General features: G+C 41.3%; 1 protein-coding gene across 2 annotated transcripts in view; it reads left to right on the top strand.

Annotated features, from left to right (window-relative positions):
• Positions 1-22,652, top strand: part of LOC134357680 (dual 3',5'-cyclic-AMP and -GMP phosphodiesterase 11A-like) — a 251,408-nt gene that overhangs the window by 175,261 nt on the left and 53,495 nt on the right. For both annotated transcript variants that reach the window (XM_063069299.1, XM_063069298.1), the window contains one exon: positions 3,205-3,295. In XM_063069299.1, the coding sequence (XP_062925369.1) occupies positions 3,205-3,295 (91 nt within the window). The remainder of the gene's footprint in view (positions 1-3,204; positions 3,296-22,652) is intronic.

The following is a 22,652-nucleotide window of genomic DNA, read 5'->3' as shown; positions in this document are numbered from 1 at the left end:
ATTTAGTAGATGAAGTTAATGAAGTGCAGTGTTCGGCTTATGGCATTAAGTCTGATGGCCAGAAAGCTCAATTTTGGTTTCATCAGACCATAGAACCTTCTTCCAGCTAACTAGAGTCTCCCAGATGCCTTCTGGCAAACTCTAGCTGAGATTTCATGTGAGCTTTTTTCAACAGTGGCTTTCTCTTTGCCACTTTCCCATAAAGCTGTGACTGGTGAGGCACCTGGGCAGCATATGGATCACCTGAGACGAAGAGTCCTTGAAAGTTAATCCATTGATTGTGGGAACATTTCAATGATGGGCCAAGTGAAGTTATCCCCTCTAGTTCAAGAGCCTGATGGTCTGAGGGTTAATAACTGTTCCTGAACCTGGTGGTGTGAATCCTGAGGCTCCTGTGCCTTCTTTCTTGTGGCAGTAGAGGAAGAGAGTATGTCCTGGGTGATGGGTGTCTCTGATAATTATGCTGCTTTCCTGTGACAATGTTTCATGTAGGTGTGCTCAATGGTGGGAGGGTTTTACCCGTGATGGACTGGACTATATCCATTACATTTTGTAGTGCATACAGGGCCTACAAGAAGTATTCATCCCCCCCCCCGCCCTTTGGAAGTTTTCATGTTTTATTGTTTTACAACTTTGAGTCACAATGGATGTGATTTGCCTTTTTTGACACTGATCAACAGAAAAAGACTCTTTCGTGTCAAAGTGAAAATAGATCTTTACAAAGTGATCTGAATTAATTACAAATATAAAGCACAGAATAATTGATTGCACAAGTATTCACCCCCTTTAATAGGACACACCAAATCATCACTGGTACAGCCTATTGCTTTTAGAAGTCACATAATTAGGTAAATGGAGATCTGTGTTTGGAGACCTGTGTACAGTCAAGGTGTTTCGATTGTCTTCAGTAAAAATACACAAGTATCTGGAAAGTCCAACTGCTGGTGAGTCAGTATCCTGGCAAAAACAACACCATGAAGATAAATGAACACTTCAAGAAACTCTGCAAAGAGGTTTTCGAAAAGCTCAAGTCAAGAGATGGATACAAGAAATTTTGAAGTCACCAAATATTTTAAGTCACTGGACGTGGAAATCATAGAAAGGGTGCAGAGGAGATCTACAAGGATGTTGCCTGGATTGGGGAGCATGTCTTATGAGAATAGGTTGAGTGAACTTGACCTTTTCTCCTTGGAGCAGCGGAGGATGAGAGGTGACCTGATAGAGGTGTATAAGATAATGAGAGGCATTGATCGTGTGGATAGTCAGAGGCTTTTTCCCAGGGCTGAAATGGCTAGCATGAGAGGGTATAGTTTTAAGGTGCTTGGAAGAGGTACAGAGGAGATGTCAGGGGTAAGTTTCTTTACGCAGAGAGTGGTGAGTGTGTGGAATGGGCTGCCAGCGGCGGCGGTGGAGGTGGAAGCGATAGGGTCTTTTAAGAGACTCCTGGATGGCTACATGGAGCCTAGAAAAATAGAGGGCTATGGGTAAAGCCTAGGTAGTTCTAAGGTAGGGACAGCATAGCTTTGTGGGCTGAAGGGCCTGTATTGTCCTGTAGGTTTTCTATGTTTCTAATATCCCTTGGAGTACAGTTAACTCAATCATCTAGAAATGGAAAGAATATGGCTCTTGAACTAGAGGGGATAACTTCACTTGCCCCATTATTGAAATGTTCCCACAATCAATGGATTAACTTTCAAGGACTTTTCATCTCAAGTGCTCCATATCTACGGCTTATTTGTTTATTATTATTACTTTCTTTTTATGTTTGCACAGTTTGTTTTCTTTTGCACACGGGTTGAACACAGAGTCAGTCCGGTCTTTCATTGATTCTGTTATGCTTAATATTCGATTATGGATTTATTGACTATGTCCGCAAGGAAATGAATCCGCAGGGTTGTATATGGTGACATATATGTACCTTGATAATAAATTTACATTGAACTTTGATAATAAGTTTTACTTTGACCTTTGAACTATTGTGTCAGTGAACTGTCTAGGGCTCTGCTCTTGGGGGAGGGGAGGAGGGAGTGGAATGGTGAATTGGATAGACGGATGATACATCTGCGAGCAGGAATGTGTTGTAAGACAAGTCCAAAGCAGCGCACACAGGGATCTTCCCTGTAGTCATGCACTCAGGGAAGTTTTCGCTTTGCTCAGAATTACATTGAGAAGTTAGTGCCAGTGACTACTGTTGTTGGAATCTGGAGCAGCAAGCAGACTGTCGGAGGAGCTCAGCACGTCGAACGGCATCTGTTTGGGAGAAGGAAATGTAGGGTTTTGACCTGAAACCTTGACAATTCCTTTCCCCTCACAGATCCATACAACCCCATGGGTCAATTTATCCTGTTAATGCAGTGACATCCCCTAAATCTAAAACCCCACCTCTTAATAAGACCTCGTATTGCAGCTACCCTCAGTAAAACGTTAACCACTCTGCACTGTCTACCCATGACTTACTTTCTCAATAATTTAGTGAACTACTAGCTTTAATTTAAATTTATAAATATGAAAACTTCAGAATCAGAATTAATATATCTGGCATATGTCATGATATTTGTTGCTTTGTCCTAGGAGTACAGTGCAATAGATAATAAAAACTATAAATTACAGTCAGAAGTATATATAAAAAAGAAAATTAAATTAAGAGTGCAAAAAGAGAGGGGGAAAATACTGAGGTAGGGTTCATTGGTCATTTGGAAATCTGATGGTGGAGGGGAAGAAGTTGTTCCTGAAACATTGAGTGTACGCTTTCAGGCTCCTGTACCTCCTCATTGATGGTAACAATGAGAAGAGGACATGTTCTGTGAGATGGGGTCCTTAATGATGAATACTGCCTTTTTGAGGCATCGGCTTTTGAATTCGCCCTCGATTCTGGGGAGACCAGTACCCGTGATGGAGCTGGCTGAGTTTACAACATTCTGCAGCTTTTTCTGACCCTGTGCAGTGGCCCCTCCGTACCAGACGGTGATGCAACCAGTCAGAATGCTCCCCGCGGTACATCGGTAGACATTTTGGATCTGTAAAGAAGTATGGATGAAAGCACAAATGAGCTACCCTTGTAACTGCATTTCGATTCCACAAACAACTGCAGCTACGGATGCTCACTGCGACTTTTTAATTTCCATTTAATGAACCAATGGATGCCTGAGCACAAGTAGTTTACCAGCCGAGCTCTGATGACTCGTGCATTTGATTCCCTTGCAGGAGCGGATCAGCTTTAGCACAGCTGTATGGGACATCTGCCACTTTGGAGCACCATCACTTCAACCATGCTGTAATGATATTGCAGAGTGAGGTAAGCAAAGGAAAAAAAAAACACTGACTCCAGGCAAAAATATACCCACAATTTGCAAATGCATTATAAAGCAGGAAAGGGGGATCAATTTTTTAATAAACATGGTTGCTGAGCTGCAAAATGTCATGGTTTATAAATTATACTTTTATATAGTTATAGCATTCAACTATAGAATTTATAGTGTGGTAATTATTAAGCCTAACTCTTAATATCAAATATATATGCATGACTGCCCCCTCGATGTAAAAGCCTAGCAAAGCTGAGCTTTTATTACAAATGAAAGTTTATGCTTACGAGGATTCTTTAGCACGAACCAAGTTGATTAGTGCCACACAATTGGTTTGTTAGCCAATAATTTATGTCACCACATTTTTTTAGCCAAGCATGGTATCAGATGAATTGTTATCCCTGTATGCCAGCCATCCTTAGTTATGTATGAAACAGTGATACAGGTTCTAAACCATTACTTCTTACAAGTTGTCATTTGAATATACTTATTGAAATACTAACACAGATTTATCTAGAAGATGGAATTCAGTGGAGTGCCAAAGCTTTTCTTCTATCTTCGCTGCAGCAGCCATTTTGTACCTGGACTTGATGGAACCTTCCAGCAAATATCTTTAAAATGAGACAAATTATCTAGGATGATTTTTTTTTGGGGGGGAAGCTCTCCATATGAAAACACATGGCATGTCTTCATTTAAAAAAAGGTCCCAATTAAGGCAGAGAGAGTAGTGTTGAAAATTTGCAAGGTTAATGTCATAAAATGAAATAGACACATGTGCAGATGATAGAAATACTTTTCAGTTATCAGTTAGATTGTTAATTGGGATGGGCTTTAATTTGTCACTGAGATTTTGATCATTTTCACTCTTACTAGTTGTATGCAAATTGATCCTGTACTTATGTTGGGTTTGGGGGATTGATTTCTATGGGCAAGTAGCAGAACCTTAAATTTCCTATTTGCAAACCTTTGTGATAACTCCTGGCAACTGTGCACTTGAACCTAAAATTTTGCTGGTTATCCACACTCTTAAGTGGGCACTTCCATAAGTTATATAGCTTTGATTCTTCAAGTCTTCTCCCAAAATCTTACATTTATCCAAGCTAACCTGTATTTTTAATGTTTTGGCTTTTTCTGCTAAATTTATCTTTCCCTCCCATTTGTATGCTTTGGAAAATTTTGAGAAGATTCAAGATGTCATTTCCAGCATACAAGTGTAAAGAAGAACAAAATAATTGTTACTCTGGATCCGATGGAACACCAAAAAAAAGATAAGGAACACACTAATAAAAAAAACACAATAAATATAATACATAAGATAGCTTATATAAATAGATTGATTTATGTCCATAAAGTGACGCTAGGCACAGGAGTGTCTGCACATAGGCTGACTCTGACAGGAAATGATAAAGTAATGATGATGAGGGGTGTGTTGAGGTGGGTTAGTGGGTGGAGGTGTTGATCAGTCTTACTTCTTGGGGAAAGTAACTGCTTTTGAGTCTGGTGGTCCTGGCGTGGTCCTCCTCCTTGATGACAGTGGGGCAAACAGTCAGTGAGCAGGGTGGGTGAGATACTTCATGACGTTGCTGACCTTTTTCTGGAAACTTTCTGTGTTTACTGTATGTCTAAAGCAAATATCCAAGTCCAAATCATCCATTATAAGCATGGATAAAGATGGGCGGCAGGGCTGACCGTCAATTTGGAGGTTTGACGATCTTCTATCTACTCTTAGAGTGTGAAGTGCTACATTCACAAAGAATGCCAAAAATGGCACCCAGCTTATGTTGCCATACTGCGATTAAAAAATCCTGGTGTCAGACGCATCCCATTATGGAAATGCAACCTCCAAGCGATTTAATTCCATCTGAGGCTTTTGGTCAAGTGAATGCATGTACTAATGTAAGTGAGCTTCATTATGATTGAAGGTTGGTAAATAGAACGATGTTGTTTTGCTCCTGGGTATTGATGGTAAACAGCTCAGTATCAGAACCAGAATCAGGTTTAATATCACCGACATACGTTGTGAAATTTGTTGTTTTGTGGCCACAGTACAGATCAATAATGTAAACATACTATAAATTACAATAATATTAGTATAATATATATATACACTAAGTAGTACAAAAAGAGAACAAAAATCGTGAGGTTGCGTTCGTGGGTTGGTTTAATTTCTGTTCGGAAATCTGATGGCAGAGGGGAACACGCTGATCTTAAAATATTTGAGTGTGTATCTTTAGCCTCCTGTACCCGCTCTCTGAATCAGCAGTAAGAAGCGAGCAGGTCCTGGGTGGTGGGGGTCCTTAATGATGGATTCTGCCAATGTACAATATGAATGGACATTGCTTTCCCAGTCCTTTCTATTATCCAAGGTTTGATATGGATAACCTGAACTTTATCAGCCAATGAGTGGTCATGGTTCTGCTACTGGAAGTGGGGTGTATGCTGCTTTTATGGCATTGGTGTAAATTTATTTTGCTAAGATGTCCAGTTCTTTAAACTGATACAGATTAATTGCCAACAAAGCCGTGGCAGTTGGATTCTAATGCAGATAGGTACAAAGTCATCACGTGTATAGGGCCAAGTAATAAATGGTTATGATGACACACAGTCCCCTTTTATTGTCATTTAGTAATGCATGCATTAAGAAATGATACAATATTTTTCCAGAATGATATCACGAAAACACATGACAAACCGACTTAAAAACTAACAAAAACCGCATAATTATAACTTATAGTTACAACAGTGCAAAGCAATACCATAATTTGATAAGAACAGACCTTGGCACAGTAAAAGTCTCAGAGTCTCTCAAAGTCCCATCATCTCCAGCGCCTCCAACTTGCCGGTGCAGCATCCCGGAAACATCCGACCACAGTCCGACTCCGAGTCCATCCAAAAAACTCCGAGCCTCCGACTACCTATTCGACAATGAGCACCATCTCTGCTGAGCGTTTCGACCCCGGCCCCGACAACAGGCGATACGCAAAGCTGAGGATTTGGGGCCTACGTCTCCGGAGATTCTGGATCGCACAGTAGCAGCGGCAGCGAAGCAGGCATTTCAGAAGTTTCTCCAGCTGTTCCTCCGTGCTTCTCACGGCTGTCTCCATCAAATCCCGATTGATGCATGGCCCCCTAGTTACACATATCGATATTCATTCGGAACGGCCGAGCGCGCCGCGTTGCGCCACCATCTTATCCTCCCTCCTTTTAAAATAAAAGTCAAAGAAGATTTATGAATCCAGGTACACTATGTACAAGATAAGACAATAAGACTGTAAGATATAGGAGCAGAATTAAGCTATTTGGCATATCGAGTCTGCTCCTCCATTTCATCATGCCTGATCCGATTTTCCTCTCAGCCCCAATCTCCTGCCTTCTCTCCGTATCCCTTCATGCCCTAACCAATCAAGAATCTATTAACCTCTCCCTTAAATATACGTAAAGATTTGGCCTCCACAGCTGCTTGCGGCGGAGAATAGCACTGATTCACCATTCTCTGGCTAAAAAAGTTCCTCCTCATCTCCGTTCTAAAAGGATACCCCTCTATCCTGAGACCGTGTCCTCCAGTCTCAGACTCTCCTACCATAGAAAACATCCTTTCCACATCCACTCTATCAAGGCCTTTCACCATTTGATAGGTTTCAATGAGATTACCCCTCATTCTTCTGAATTCTGGTGAATACAGGCCCAGAGCTATCAAATGCTCTTCATATGACAACCCATTCAATCCTGGAATCATTTTTGTGAACCTCCTTTGAACCTGCTGCGGTTTCAGCACATCCTTTCTGAGATAATGGGCCTAAACCTGCTCACAACACTGTGTGGCCTCACCAGTGCTTTATAATATTCCAAAATTACATCCTTGCTTTTACATTCTAGTCCTCTTGAAATGATTGCTAACATTGCATTTGCCTTGCTCACCACAGAATTAACCTGCAAATTAACCTTTAGGGAATCCTGCACAAGGATTCCCAAGTTCCTTTGCACCTCAGTTTTTTGTATTTTCTCTCCATTTAGAAAATAGGTATGAAAGAGGAATTCACTCTTTCTACAGATTTAAGGGTCAAGAAACCTTAAACCGAGAATGGAGTTCTCAGCATCTAAAGCCTCTCTGTCACTTAGTGTGGTCACCAGGTTTGATGCAGTGATGACATGGCAGCTGACTGGTACTACATCTCTTCCCAAGATGCATTGCCCATTGCCTAGCAACTGTCTCTCTATCACTCAATGTGGTAACCAGGTTTGACACAACGATGTCATGCCTGCTGACTGATACCTACATCTCTTCTCAAGATTCATTGTCCGCTAGGTCTAATTCTAAAGAGACTACAGTAATGGAATATTAGTGCTAAATTTAGAAAGCATATCAAGAAATGAATTTTGACAATAAAGCTTTGGTTAAACTACACATAGAACAGTTGCTTAGTAATGGGCAATGCATCTTGGGAGGAGATGAGGTATCAGTCAGCTGCCATATCATCATTGCATCAAACCTGGGGACCATATTGGTGACAGAGAGACTTGTATGGAATAATTGCTCAGTAATGGGCAATGCATCTGGGGAAGAGATGGAGTATCGATCAGTTGCTGTATCATTGCTGCGCCAAACCTGGGTCGCCAGACTAAGTGACAGAGAAGCTTTAGGTGCTGAAAAGCCCAATCTCAATCCAAGGTTTTTTGGCTCTTAAATCTGTAGGGAGAATGAATTCCTCTTCAACATCTTGAACCAATATTGTGTCTTTAATCTGGATAAAACTTATCTCCAAGTCTTTATCAATTGTATAGAAGCCAAACTATAAAAGGAAACACATCTAACAGCAAATCATATATACAAGAGATTCTGCAATGCTGAAAATCCAGAGCAACAGACAAACAGCAATGTTCTTGTTGCCCTCCTTGAAGGTAAGCTTGCTCTTGAAAAAGGAACAATTAAGAAGTTTAAATTTCAGTCAATAGAAAATAGACGATAGATAATAGGTGCAGGAGTAGGTCATTCAGCCCTTCGAGCCAGCACCGCCATTCACTGTGATCATGGCTGATCATCCACAATCAGTACCCCGTTCCTGCCTTCTCCCCATATCCCTTCACTCCGCTATCTTTAAGAGCTCTATCTAACTCTTTTCTGAAAGAATCCAGAGAATTGGCCGCCACTGCCTTCTGAGGCAGAGCATTCCACAGAACTACAACCCTCTGGGTGAAAAAGTTTTTCCTCAACTCCGTTCTAAATTGTCTACCCCTTATTCTTAAACTGTGGCCTCTGGTTCTGGACTCCCCCAGCATCGGGGACATGTTTCCTGCCTCTAGCATGTCCAATCCCTTAATAATCTTATATGTTTCAATCAGATCCCCTCTCATCCTTCTAAATTCCAGTGTATACAACCCCAGTCACTCCAATCTTTCAACATATGACAGTCCTGCCATCCTGGGAATTAACCTCGTGAACCTCTGCTGCACTCCCTCAATAGCTAAAATGTCCTTCCTCAAATTTGGAGACCAAAACTGTACACAATATTCCAGGTGTGGTCTCACCAGGGCCCTGTACAACTGCAGAAGGACCTCTTTGCTCCTATACTCAATTCCTCTTGTTATGAAGGCCAGCATGCCATTAGCTTTCTTCGCTGCCTGCTGTACTTGCATGCTTACAAAGAATCAAGCTAGAATTACAAAGTAATCCGTGGTGACTATGATAACATGTATATGTCAAATGACTGCATTGCTGGAACCACTCCAGAACTTGCAGAATCTTTTGTATTGAAAATAACTATTTAACATGTTGGTATTGTGGTAATCTGAAGAAAGACATGTAGCTGCTATACCACAAAAAAGAGCTCTAATTCATGAGGGCTTGGAGCATGCAGTTCTGTAATGGTAATCCTGAGAAGAAACACAGATGGCAAAAAAAAATCAAGGGTTCTGTGTCATCTTTGAACATTTCTTTATCTGGCATTCATCTGAAATTCCAATGGGGCCTGAGCCTACTTTCTAACAGAAATAACTGTCACTAAAATTTCAGCTGCAAAGCCGATGGTGCTGTAAAATCTTACCATAAAACAGCAACCACTGCTTTAGGCTACACCCTTCTCCCCCACCCTAGCTCGTTCAGCTAGCCCACAGCTTTACAGCCAGAAGTCACTGAACCCTTGACTCTGTATATTACGATGGTGCACTCCTTTAAAAAAAGAGAATATGTTATCATGACCTTTAATTAAATTAGTACATATATTTTTAAAGTCTGTATCAATTCCGTAAATGCCAATTGCCTGTTTACAGGAGTACATTTGGGACCAAGTAGAGAAGAGGCAACTTTGTCTTTGTTCCCTAAAATGCAAACATAGTGAGCCAGTGACTGTTTTACACTCGCATAAAAAAAAGAGAAAAAAAATTATCTGGAATAATTAATGAACCCTGAGGCAGCTGAACATTTCCAAACACTGGCCCAATAGAAAGCAGTTTTCATCATTAATGTATCATAAGCTATTCAGTGAAAGAAGATTAAAATATAAATCAGCTTCAATCTTCCATATCCATAGGGAACAACATGAAAAAGATGTGCGAGTAATTTTTAATAAATAATAATCCTCAAACTTTTTTTTATCATCTTTGCATTTTAAAGGCCAGATATTCTCCTTGAAGCACTCTTTTTTTACTTCAGTAAACTTTGGGTTCTTAGTAAGTTCGAGAAACAACTCCCAGGAGCCCTGAGAGAAATGATTCAAAGCTTTACAGTTCATTGAAATCTTACGGAAATCTGCATAAAATAATAATAAGGTTTAAAGTTCAAAGTAAATTTATCAAAGTACATATATGTTACCATGTTATGTTAAGTGAACTGAGAATCATTTTCTTGTAGGTATTCACAGTAAATACAAAGAATCAATGGAATACCACACACAGCAAGATGCACCAGCGTGCAAAAAGCAACAAACGGTGCAAAGACAAAAAAAAACAAAATAATAATGATAAATAAGCATTAAATATTGAGAACGTGAGATGAAGATTCATTGGAAGTGAGCCCATAGGTTGTGGAGACAGTTGGGGTGAGTGAAGTTTTGTGAAGTTGTGCTTTGGTGCAAGAGCCTGATGGTTGAGGGGTAATTACTGTTTGGGAACGTGGTGGTAAGAATCGTGAGGCTCCTGTACCTCCTCCCTGATGGCAGCAGTGAGAAGAGAGCATGACCTGGAAGGAGCGTTCTTTGACATTTTAGCTGTGAATCAATCAGCTCTAGCCAAACGCCTGACCAAAGGTATTTGTGAGATTCCCATTAATTGTGGTGTTGGTCCTTGTGCAGGCACCAAATGCTGAAAGCTGACATCAGGATGCTGAGAATTGGTTCTGGTTCTAGGTAAAAGGAAGGGAAACGGTACAGCTTGAACTATCATGGACCAATGCTGCTTCTTCCCATGGTCGCACTGAAATCAGACTGCAAAATATCTAATGCTTGCTTCTGAATTGATCTCGCTTGTCTCCTGTAAAGTTTGCTCCTATGAGCCACTTAATAACGAGGCAGAGCATGTGCAATTTGGGCCAACACACATCCACAAAATGCTGGAGGAACTCAGCAGGTCACACAGCATACCGGGAAAGGAATAACCAGTCGATGTTTTGGGCCGAGACCCTTCATCACGTCTTGGCTTGAAACATTGACTTTATATTGCCCGAAACTTTGAAATATCCTCCAGCATTTTGTGTGTGTTACTCTGGAAATCCAGCTTCTGCAGAGTCTCTTGTGTTTGCGATTTGGGTTCCTCAGAAGGTGATTGTACAGTTAAAAAAAACGAGTTGTCCTTCATTTTCATTCTAAATGGACATCCCTCTATTCTGAAGCTGTTCCCTCTGGTCCTAGACTTCCTCCACTGTAGGAAACATTCTCTCCACATCCACTCTATCAAAGCCTTTCAACATTTGATAGGTTTCAATAAGCCCCTCCACCTTATTTTTCTGAATTCCAGTGAGCACAGTCCCAAAGCCATCAAATGCCCCTCGTACGATAAGCCTTAAAGCATATTAAAATTAAAGCATGTCATTTTGATTAGATATTTTATTCATTTCTCTGACTTAATGAAGTTTCAGAAATATTTTAAGAAATTTTAAGTACACTAGGTGTAAAGGTAACAATAAAGATCAGCTATATTTGTTACATCCTCAAAAGACACAGTGAAATGCGTTGTTTGCGTCAGTAACCAGTACAGCCCGCAAGTGTCGCTATGCTTCCGTCACCAACATGGCCTGCTAATAATTTACTAATCCTTACTAATCTGTATGTCTTTGGAATAGACAATAGGTGCAGGAGTAGGCTATTCAGCCCTTCGAGCCAGCACCACCATTCACTGTGATCATGGCTGATCATCCACAATCAGTACCCTTTTCCTGCCTTCTCCCCATATCCCTTCACTCCACTATCTTTAAGAGCTCTATCTAACTCTTTTTTGAAAGAATCCAGAGAATTGGTCTCCACTGCCTTCTGAATGTGGAAGGAAACCGGAGACCCAGAGGAAACTCTCACAGTCACAGGAAGAAAGTACAATCACCTGACAGACAGCAGCGGGAATTGATGCTGGAAAAGTTACAATAGTTGCTATGCTACCGTGCCACTGTAATCACAACCTAACTGATAGTAAAATTTAAATCTACATTCTTGATACAATTTCAGAATCTGACTCAGGTTTATTATCACTGATACTGTATATGTTGTGAAATGTGTTTTTTGCAACATTATATTCTTTAAATATTGTCCAGTTAACATCACCACCACCATATCCAAATGAAGCTCCAAGTGAGAAACAACCACTCAGAGGTAGAAACAAGTAAAATATTTTTCTGCAAGCTGATATTCACACGTGCCCCCACTTTCATTTGAGTTTGCCAGATCTGCATATCTAGCTAGAGTCAAAGAGTCATGAAAAGTACAGCACAGAAACAGGCCCTTTGACCCATCTAGTCTGTGCTGAAACCGTTTAGACTGCCTAGCCTCATTGACCTGCACCAGGACCATGTCCCTCCATATCCCTACTATACATGTCCAAGCTTCTCTTAAATGCTGATATCGAGCTTGCATGCACCACTTGCGCTGGAAGCTCGTTCCACACTCTCACAACCCTCTGAGTGAAGAAGTTTCCCCTCATGTTCCCCTCAAATTTTTCATCTTCCATCCTTAACCCGTGACCTCTAGTTGTAGTCCCACCAAAGCTCAGTGGAATAAGCCTGCTTGCACTTCCCCTGTCTATACCCCACATAATTTTGTAGACCTCTCTCAAATCTCCTCTCAATCTTCTGCACTCTACTTTTTTATTCTCTTGGCTATTTTAATTTATTATTCACAGTTGCTTTTCTACCAATTCAAAGTGCTGATTAAAGGTTTCTGTTTGATTCTGAATCAACCAGGGCCAAGCCGTAGTTCAAACATTAACTGAAAAGATGTTCCTTACTTTCTCCAGGCAACCATAGCTTACTGATCAATTATGTTTGAGAGGAAGAAATATTCACATATTCCGATAGTAATAAAGTAGATAATTGGGATTTAAAGGGTTATTTCAAAATCCCATTGGTTGTGATTTTGGAATTCCATTTCAAGAATCATATGTCCATGCATTTGATACAAGAAATTAAAATTAAAATCACTAGTTCCAGATTTCGGACTTGTGGACTCAGTTACTGACTCACTGAATCAGTGGCTAATTTCGGTGAAGAACAATCCCACTGCTCTCTCATCTATCTCAACACTGCAATGGGGCTACTAGGACCTTATTCTATATGGGAGGGTTAGGTGGGTTCTTCAGGCCCAGTCCGACTCAGGCATGTTTTCTCATCTGGCCTTGACCTTCCCCACCTCAGCTGTGGGCCAGGTGTCAAACTGGAGGCTGATTCCTTCATTTAACATGCCGATCCCTGTGCTGTGTTACGAGCAAGCTGGTTATTCCTGTCAGAGGAAATCTCCAAAGCTGTTTCCTCTCCCATTAGTGTTTGCCTTAAAAGGAGTGAATTCAGATTCCAACATGGGGTAGAAAAATGATCACATTTATAAAATGTTGTCACAATCTGAGGCTGGCATTTTCCTGTCATGTTTCACTGATTTACCCCCACCCCACCCCACCAGAACTAAAGCAAGATGGCAGCTGTGTGCTTCAGGAACAACTCTGTAGTATTTGAGATTATAAACCTGAGGAAATACTACAGCGTACATTGAGGAAGTAGTTTATTTTTGTGTTTAGAGATACAGTACAGTGACAGGTCCTTCTGACACAAAAAGCCAGCTCCGCTCAGTTACCACCATGTAACCAATTAAACTACTAACCTTTGTCTTTGGGATGTTGGGGGAAATCAAAGCACCTGGACAAGGCCCATGTGGTCATGGGGAGAATGTACAGACAGGGATGGGAATGGAACCCGGGTCACTGGCACTGCAAAACATTACACTACTCTCACAAAAAGTGCTGGTGAACACAGCAGGCCAGGCAGCATGTATAGGAAGAGGTACAGTCGACGTTTTAGGCCGGGACCCTTCGTCAGGACTAACTGAAAGAAGAGATAATAAGAGATTTGAAATTGCGAGAAGGAGGGGGAGATCCGAAATGATAGGAGAAGACAGGAGGGGAGGGGTGGATCTAAGAGCTGGAATGTTGATTTCTCCCTCTCTTTTTTTCTCCCTCTGTCCCTTTCACTATAACTCCTTGCCTGCTCCCCACCTCCGGGCTCCCCTCCCCCCCTTCCTCTTTACCCCAGGCTTCCCATCCTATGATCCTCTCCCTTCTCCATCTCTTAGATCCACCCCTCCCCTCCTGTCTTCTCCTATCATTTCGGATCTTCCCCTCCCCCCACTTTCAAATCTCTTACTATCTCTTCTTTCAGTTAGTCCTGACGAAGGATCCCGGCCTGAAACGTCGACTGTACCTCTTCCTATAGATGCTGCCTGGCCTGCTGCGTTCACCAGCATTTTTTGTATGTGTTGCTTGAATTTTCAGCACCTGCAGATTTCCTCGTGTTTGCATTACACTCTTCTCCCTTGCCATCCCTTACTGTGAGGATAGTCCACACTGATGTTTATGACAGAAATATTTAATATTTAATCGTAATATCCTCACAGTGCAGCATAATCTCTAAATGCTATATAAAATAACTGCCATGGACTTGCAAGCTCAGGGAAAAGAGGAAATTGGCCAAAGAAATGGAGGATTTGAGAAAGTTTATGCCAAACCACTGCAGAAATAACTCTGAAGACTTTTAAGTGTAGAAAGGAGATGGGTTACACCTAAACCCGGAGCTTTGTAAGAATTTTGCAACAGGAGCTAAGAATGAATTGAACATCAAACCAGAGTAGGAAGACCAAAACCTTGTGGTCCTTGATTCCCTCAACATTGAAAGATTTTTTAGTATCTCTTTCTTGGTATACTCAGTGCTGAACCTCCACAGCCCTCCTGGGGAGCAAGTTCCAAAGATTCACTACATTCTGAATGAAGATGTTTCTTTAAACTCAGTGCTGAATAGCCATCCCTATATTATGAGACTCTGACCCCCAGTTCAAAATACTGCAGGCAGACGAAGTATCATATCTGCATATGGAGCTATGTGGTGGCATGACAGCTAGTGTAACACTATCATAGTGACAGCAACCTCGGGTCAGTTCTGGCACTGGCTGTACCTTCTCCTTGTGACCAGGTGCTCTGGGTTCACCCCACATTCCAAGGAAGAATAGGTTAGTGGGTAAATTGCTCACGTAGGTGTAATTGGGCACAGGGGGTTACTGTTCTGTATCTCTAAATAAACTCTGTAAATATAAAACTCATAATTTTACCTAGCTGAGCCCTGTAAGACTTCGGTATTCTCAAAGATAACATTTCTCAACACGGAAGAATGTAGATCCAATCTGCCTTGCCCCTTTTCAAGGGTCAAATTCCAGGAATCAAACTGGTCAAACCTTGTTGTGTTTTCTCAATTGCAATTATCTCCTTTGTTACATAAGGAGACCAGAGCTAAGTAATATATCTCTGTTTGCATTTTCATCAGGAACCTATTCATTTGAGTATGACACCATATGTACTGAACTCAGTGGCTCTGTGTGGATCTCTCTGTCTTTGGCCTCACACTGTTCCAATGAAGCTGAATATTAACTGAAGAAACAACATTTTATCTTACAGCTTAATGCAATGCAGCTGCCATGAATAAACACTTAAGTTCATCAATTTCGGCTAACCAGACTCTGCAGTTTGTATCAGATCTGAGGAAAGATCATCAACCTGTCACGCTTATTCTGTGTTCTGTCTCTGCAGACACTGTCTAACTTGCTGTGTATTTCCAACGTTCTACATCTTTATTGTAGATTCTCAGCATTGCAAAGTTCAAAATAAATTTATTATCGATGTACATGTATGTATATCATATACAACCCTGAGATTCATTTTCTTGAGGGCATTCACAGTAGAACAAAGAAGTACAATAGACTAAGTGAAAAAGCTCAAAGTTAATTGTCATTCAACCATACTTATGAATACTGCCAAACAAAACAGTGCTCCTCTGGGGCCAAGGTGTAAAACAAAACCAACAGTCACACACAGCACATATAATACGATAGCAGAAAAACATAGTTACTAAAACGATAATATGTACAAAAATAATAATGTAGCCAAGTTCCTGAGTGTCATGGGCTGTAGAATGGTGATGCATGGATGTTGTCCTGGAGTCATGCACTCAACTACATACAGACAAAAACTGACAAATACTGCATTTGCAATACTTTGTATCTCACTCTTCCTGTGTTATATTTTCTTTCTCTCTCTCTCTCTCATTCTTTGCATGTCTCCTCCAGATTGATCATCTGAGGTTGCAAGTCTTCATCAACCTTCCTCAGCCACTAGCAGCGTCACATCATTCTGCCTCTCTCAGTTTGCATCCTACTTTGTTCTCTCCATTCCTTGTCTGCAACTTAAAACATGTTCTTTTTTCTTTATTTTTTCAGTTCTAATGAAAGGTCAATGTTAACCCTGTTTTCCTCTATACTGGTGTTGCTTGATCTGCTGGGTATTTCCAGTGTTCCTGGTGTTTATTACAAATCCCCTGCATCTGCAGTTTTTTGCTGTTTGATTTATGTATATAAGACAACCTCATGAAGGAAATTAATCCCCTGTGAGAGGGAAAATTACAAATGAACAACATAAATGTTAGGGATTTAAAGATGTCGCAATTTTTGGCTCCTTAATAACAGTGCGCAGTTTGTCCAATGAGGGGTCCTGCCTCCAGATTGTCAGCTATGCACATGTTACAAGGCAGCTTGTTAGCATGGAAAGTTTGTTGCCATAAGAAGGGAAGGGAAGAGTACAAGAGAAAATCATTTAACCTGGAAGTTTCAATGAACCAAAAATACACTGGGGATATCCAGTTCAGAAATGTTGAATCCAAGTTCAATTGCATCGCTGTCTGTGGGGAGTGTGTACAACCATGTTGGTTTCTTTTGGGCTCTCCCGTTTCCAAGCGTATTCCAGAGACTTACGGATTAGTATGTTAATTGGTCTTAAAGATGCAATTGGATGGTGTGGGCTCATTGGGACAGAAGACCCTGTTACTGTGCTATATCTCAAAATTTTAAAAATAATATAATAATAGAAAACATTTGAATCACCAAGAGATAGATATCTATGTACCAAGTGCTGATAAATTGGATTAGTATACAGTACTGTGCAAAAGTCTTAGGCTCCCCAGCTATATATATGTGCCTAAGACTTTTGCACAGTGCAGCAGATGGGTACTTGATAGCCAGCATGAATCTGATGGGTTTCTTGAATGACTTGTTAATCAATAGCACTTACAGAAAATGTAATCGCTCCTGCATGGTTCATGATTATAAGGCTTACTTTGTAAGTAGTGGAAGCTGGTCCCCTTGGAGCCTGGTGCTGGTAACTGGCCCAGGTAGGTACCGTTTAATTTTAAATCTTGCCCTCACTATAGCTCTCCCTCAGGATCGCCATTATATTTGGCCTGAAAGTTACTTCAACCCATTCCCATATCTAATTTCATCCAGCCTCATTTCTCCTTATGACTTGTGCCCTGATTATATTCTACTGCTCTCTCCTTTCCCTAATAATGTTTCACTGCAGGGCACCATCATGCCCTCACCCTTAGGCCACGCTCAGGGTGGAGGAGTACATGGACTCCTCTTGTGCCAAGATGAGGCCACCCTCAGAGTGGAGGAGCAACACCTTATATTCATTCTGGGTAGCTCCAACCTGATGGCATGAATATCAATTTCTTCTTCCTATAAAGAAATCCACATCCCTCCTGTATTCCCCACTCTGACCTTTCACCTCTTCTCACCTGCCTAGTTCTTCCCCCTGTGTTCGCTCTTTCTTCCCTTTCTCCTAAGGTCCACTCTCCAATCCTATCAGACTCTTTCTTCTCCAGCCCTCGACTTCCCTCCCCCATCCCCACCACTTGGTTTCACCTTTTTGCTATCCTCCTTCCCCTACCCCCACCTTTATATTCTGCCATCTTCCCTCTTCCTTTTCAATCCTGAAGAAGGGGCTCGGCCCGAAACGTCGACTGTTTATTCATTTCTATAGGTGCTTTCTGACCAGCTGAGTTCTTTTGCATTGGACTTGTGTTGCTCTGAATGTCCAATATCTGCAGAATTTCTCATGTTTACTGTCATACAAAAGCTATGTTGATCCACAGTGCAATAGCCATTTCAAATACTGTTTTCAGTGCCAGAGAATTCCTAGGCAGATGAATCAACAAGTTATAGCATTATTATCAATCAAATGGAACATGTGATATTTTCACACAGGACACTTCTGTTTGAATAACACAACCTGTACCAATTATACCAGAAGGCCATTCAGACTTCATAATTAGCACCTTTCTGCTGCTATGTGTCCTCCTTTGCTTTAAGTGAGTCGTGTTTCTGATTGCACTTACTGCCAGAATGGTGCCAGTGAAAGTTGTTTTAAAATGCGGCATGTGACCTTTGTTTCTACAGTTTGATGGATCTGGTGGTATTGATCCAGAGGTTCTTTGCAAGTCATGAATGACGCTTAAAACTTGGTGATTACAGCTGTTTTGTTAAATATTACAACAAAGTATGAACAAAGGAAAACGACAAAAACAAAGTTGTGCTTGTTTCATATTCTCAGACTGGAGCAGGAGGTCCAAACCTTTTTCATGCCATGGGCCCCTACCTTTAACTGAGGACTCCATGGCCCCCAGGTTGGGGAAGCCCTGGACTAGAGATATCATCCAATCAACCGATAAAATGTCCAGATTAAAGTGGTGCAATACCTGCTGTAAGAAAATCTGAGAATCTTCTAGAAATACAAAATCAGCCATTCTACAATTTCTGGAAAATTTACTGAACAATTCCACATATATAACTGCAGCAGATTATATATAAAATGTAAGCAAGCATAGATAAGTTAAACTACAAGAAAAATGCTTGAAAAAAATAATGATTCTACATCCTGCCCAATCCAACAGTTGAAAGAGGTTAACAGAACATTGCTCAGTCTGTAAATGCCAGCAATATTCACTAGCCTTCAACAGAAATACGCTTGGGACTAAATAAGACATCTGCATTTTTACAAATGAAAATATTGGTTAGAGCATTAAGTTTACTAAAGTAAGAACACTCAGGGTAAACTGTCTAGATAACCACTGTTCCTACTAACTTACAGTGTTTATATAAGAAATAGAAAGACAATATTTTTTATTATTTCATATTCCTTTGTCACACAGGCAGCCATCAATCCCAGTCTCCCACTTAAACCCTTGTAATCCAATCTCTCAAACATGCCCATTAACACCTCCCTGTTTCTCTCATTAGCTGCCTACACCAGGGATGATTAACAGTAACTAGATTACTATAAAACCATAAAACAGAGGAGCAGAATTAAACATTGCGGCCCATAGGGTTTGTTCTGCCATTTGATCATGACTGGTTTATTTTCCCTCTCAACCCCATTCTCTTACCTTCTCCCTGTAACCTTTGAGGCCCTTACTAATCAAGAACCTATCAACCACCATTTTAAACATACCCAATGATTTGGCCTCCACAGCTGCCTATGGCCATGAATTCCACAGATTCACCACTCTCTGGCTAAAGAAATTCCTTTTCACCTCTGTTCTAAATGGATGTCCTTCTGTTCTGAGGCTGTGCTCTCTGGTCCTAGACTCTCCCACTATAGGAAACATCCTCTCCACATCCACTCTACCTTGACCTTTCAATATTTAGAAGGTTTTAATGAGATCCCTCCCCTAATCTTCTAAACTCCAGTTAATACAGGCCCAGTACATCAAACGCTCCTCACAGGTTAACCCTTTCATTCCTGAAATTATTACTTACCACCTGAGCTCAGCCCATCTTCCCGCTGCCTTAAGAGGGATAGAGTTGTTCTTGTCCTCACCTATCACTCCATGAGCCTCCACGTCCAACACATCATTCTCCACAACTGCCATCATGTTCAATGGGATCCTACCGCCAATCGCACCTTTACCTCTCCCCAAGCTCCGCTGTCCGCATGTGATTCCCTTGACCATTCATCCTTTCCCACTAATCTCCCCCCCCATCTCTTCTCCTCACCCGTCTATCACCTGCTCTTCCTCCTTCCCTTTCTCCCATGGTCCCTCTCCTATCAGATTCCTTCTTCTTCAGCCTTTTACCTTTCCTACCCACCTGCTTTCACCTATCATCTGCTAGCTATCCTCCTCACACCTTTTTATTCTGGCATCTTTCCCCTTCTTTCCCAGTCCTGAAAAAACCCAAAACGTCGACTGTTTATTCATTTCCATAGATGTTGCCTGACCTGCTGAGTTGCTGCAGCACTTTGTGTGTGTGTGTGTGTACCATCCAACTTACATAACCGTAGGGAGAAGGTTAGAACAAGAGATCAGAATTAGACATGAGAACATAAGAAATAGGAGCAGGAGTAGGCCACCTGGCCTGTCGAGCCTGCTCCTCCATTCAATAAGATCATGGCTGATCTGGCCATGGACTCATCTCCACCTACCTGCCTTTTCCCCATAACTCTTAATTCCCCTTCTATGCAAAAATCTATCCAACCTTGTCTTCGGTATATTTACTGAGCTAGCCTCCACTGCTTCATTGGGCAGAGAATTCCACAGATTCATCACCCTCTGGGGAAAGCAGTTCCTGCTGATCTCCATCCTAAATCTACTCCCCTGAGTCTTGAGGCTATGTCCCCTAATTCTAGTCTCCACCTATCAGTGGAAACAACTTTCCTGCCTCTATCTTATCTATCCCTTTCATAATTGTATATGTTTCTGTAAGATCTCTTCTCATTCTTCTGAATTCCAGTCTGCTGGAGCCGTGCGATAGCTCCAGTACCCTGCAGTGCCAGCCTGCAGCTCTTCAGTAGCAGCCATGCAGAGTTTTTAAGCACAGTACCAAGCTGCCACCCTGGTCAGTTTGAATGAGGTCATGAGCTGAGTTTATCAACCTCAGACATAAAAAGAACATGTCCCTTTTTTTTGCTAGAAAACCCTGCTGAGGTATAGTAATCAGATGGAGGTTGGCTAGGTTCCACTGCAAACTCTCATTCATTTAATAGTTGGCAACATACATTGTAAATACTTGTCCATGCAGATAGAACAATCACAGACATAAAGCTGAAACCCAACTCCTGTGGAATGAAACTCCAGAATGGGTGAACCTTTCATGTTAAAGCAACACCAATAGGTACAGAATTTGACTTACTGCTTGCCCAGGCATATTTCCTGTTGTAGAGCTAAAGGTTAGCCTTATTTGTCACACGTACATTGCAACATAGAGTGAAATGAGACTTTTTCTTCAATGACCAACACAGTTCGAGTGTGTCGACAGGCTTCTAGCGCCAACATAGCATGCCTGTCACTGGATAACCCTAACCCGTACATCTTCGGAATGTGAGACAAAACCAGAGCACCCCAGGGGAAACCCACACGGTCACGGGGACAACATACAAAACTCCTTATGGACAGCAAGCGGGAATTGACCCCTATCTTACAGCTGACCGTTGGATTGCATTGCGCGAACTGTTACGATACCATACCGCCCTGGGAGCTTTTGCTTTTCTCTCTGTCACTGATAGTGCTTTCAAACCTGTATTGAATCCTCTAGAGGTGCTATTGCAGAATAATGAGTAAAACATTCCTCAAAAGTTCTGAAGTTAACTGACCTATGTAAACTTTGGGAGAGTCTGGATCAAGGCCACAGGTGCTTTGGGATCTATCTGCAAGTGATTGCTGTAGCAGAGTAAGCTTGAAACATTTCAGTGTCATTAATCAGAATCCATGCATTCAATATTTACCCACTTTAAGGATAACTTCTAACTCATTTTATTTTTACTGAAGTTGCTGACCATTGCTTTTTCCCAGAAGTGCGAGATTCATACATTTGGTTCCAGACACAATTTCAATTTATTTGTCAAGGTAATATCTGACTTTTAAGTGACTTGCTGAAATGGAGGGTGCTGTGTCTTTGCAACTACATATCAATTAAAATAAAAGTCTACACTTGGGAGGTGGTTTTAACTGGGGTGCTGAATTCACATTGCAGAGAGAAAGCAGTGTGCATGTGCAGACAAGAGATCAATATGCATACATAGACAATAGTCCAGATGTAGTGCTAAGGGGAGTCATTGCTCTAAGAGAAATTGATCCATACATTACACTTCCTCCTCCCTTTAGATTAATACAACATAAAAATGTATATGTACAAAACATTCAATTTCCCTTTCATAAACCATATTCCAAATAAATATGCTTTCACATTAATGGTCCATAGCTAACTTTAGTATACTAAAAAGTCAGTCTTTTTGGTGGTCACACACAAAAAATGCTTGAGGAACTCAACAGGCCAGGCAGCATCTATGGAAAAATAGTACAGTCAACGATTCAGCACAAAATGTTGACTGTACCTTTTTCTATAGATGCTGCCTGGCCTGCTGAGTTCCTCCAGCATTTTGTGTCTGTTGCTCAGATTTCCAGCATCTACAGATTTTTTCTTGCTTGCCTTTTTTGGCGGCATTCTGTTTCTTGCAGGATAGCACCTCTGGACCTCTGGAGTGGCATTAAGTTTGGTGGGTGTTTTGTCTAAGACAACGTTCTCAGTTTCCGGTGTAACTTTGCTGTCAGTGACATGATCATCACTGAGAGGTAAGTCTTGTAATGTGTCCGTCTTGTTGGATGCAGTTGATTCAGCTGTGTTCTTCGGTTGAGCATTCAGAATCTGGTCCACATGACGTCTCAGTGTCTGACCTCCAACATCCACTGTGTACATCAGTGGTCCAGTTCTTGTAGCTATCCTACTGGTGTCCACTTGTCCTCTTGGTAATCACGTGCTAAGATATCTTGTCCAACCTCGAAGCTCCTTGCTG

This window comes from Mobula hypostoma, chromosome 17 (genome assembly GCF_963921235.1).
Source record: "Mobula hypostoma chromosome 17, sMobHyp1.1, whole genome shotgun sequence".
Taxonomy (NCBI): domain Eukaryota; kingdom Metazoa; phylum Chordata; class Chondrichthyes; order Myliobatiformes; family Myliobatidae; genus Mobula; species Mobula hypostoma.
Note: the sequence above shows the minus strand (reverse complement) of the source record. Positions and strands in the feature narration are given on the sequence as shown.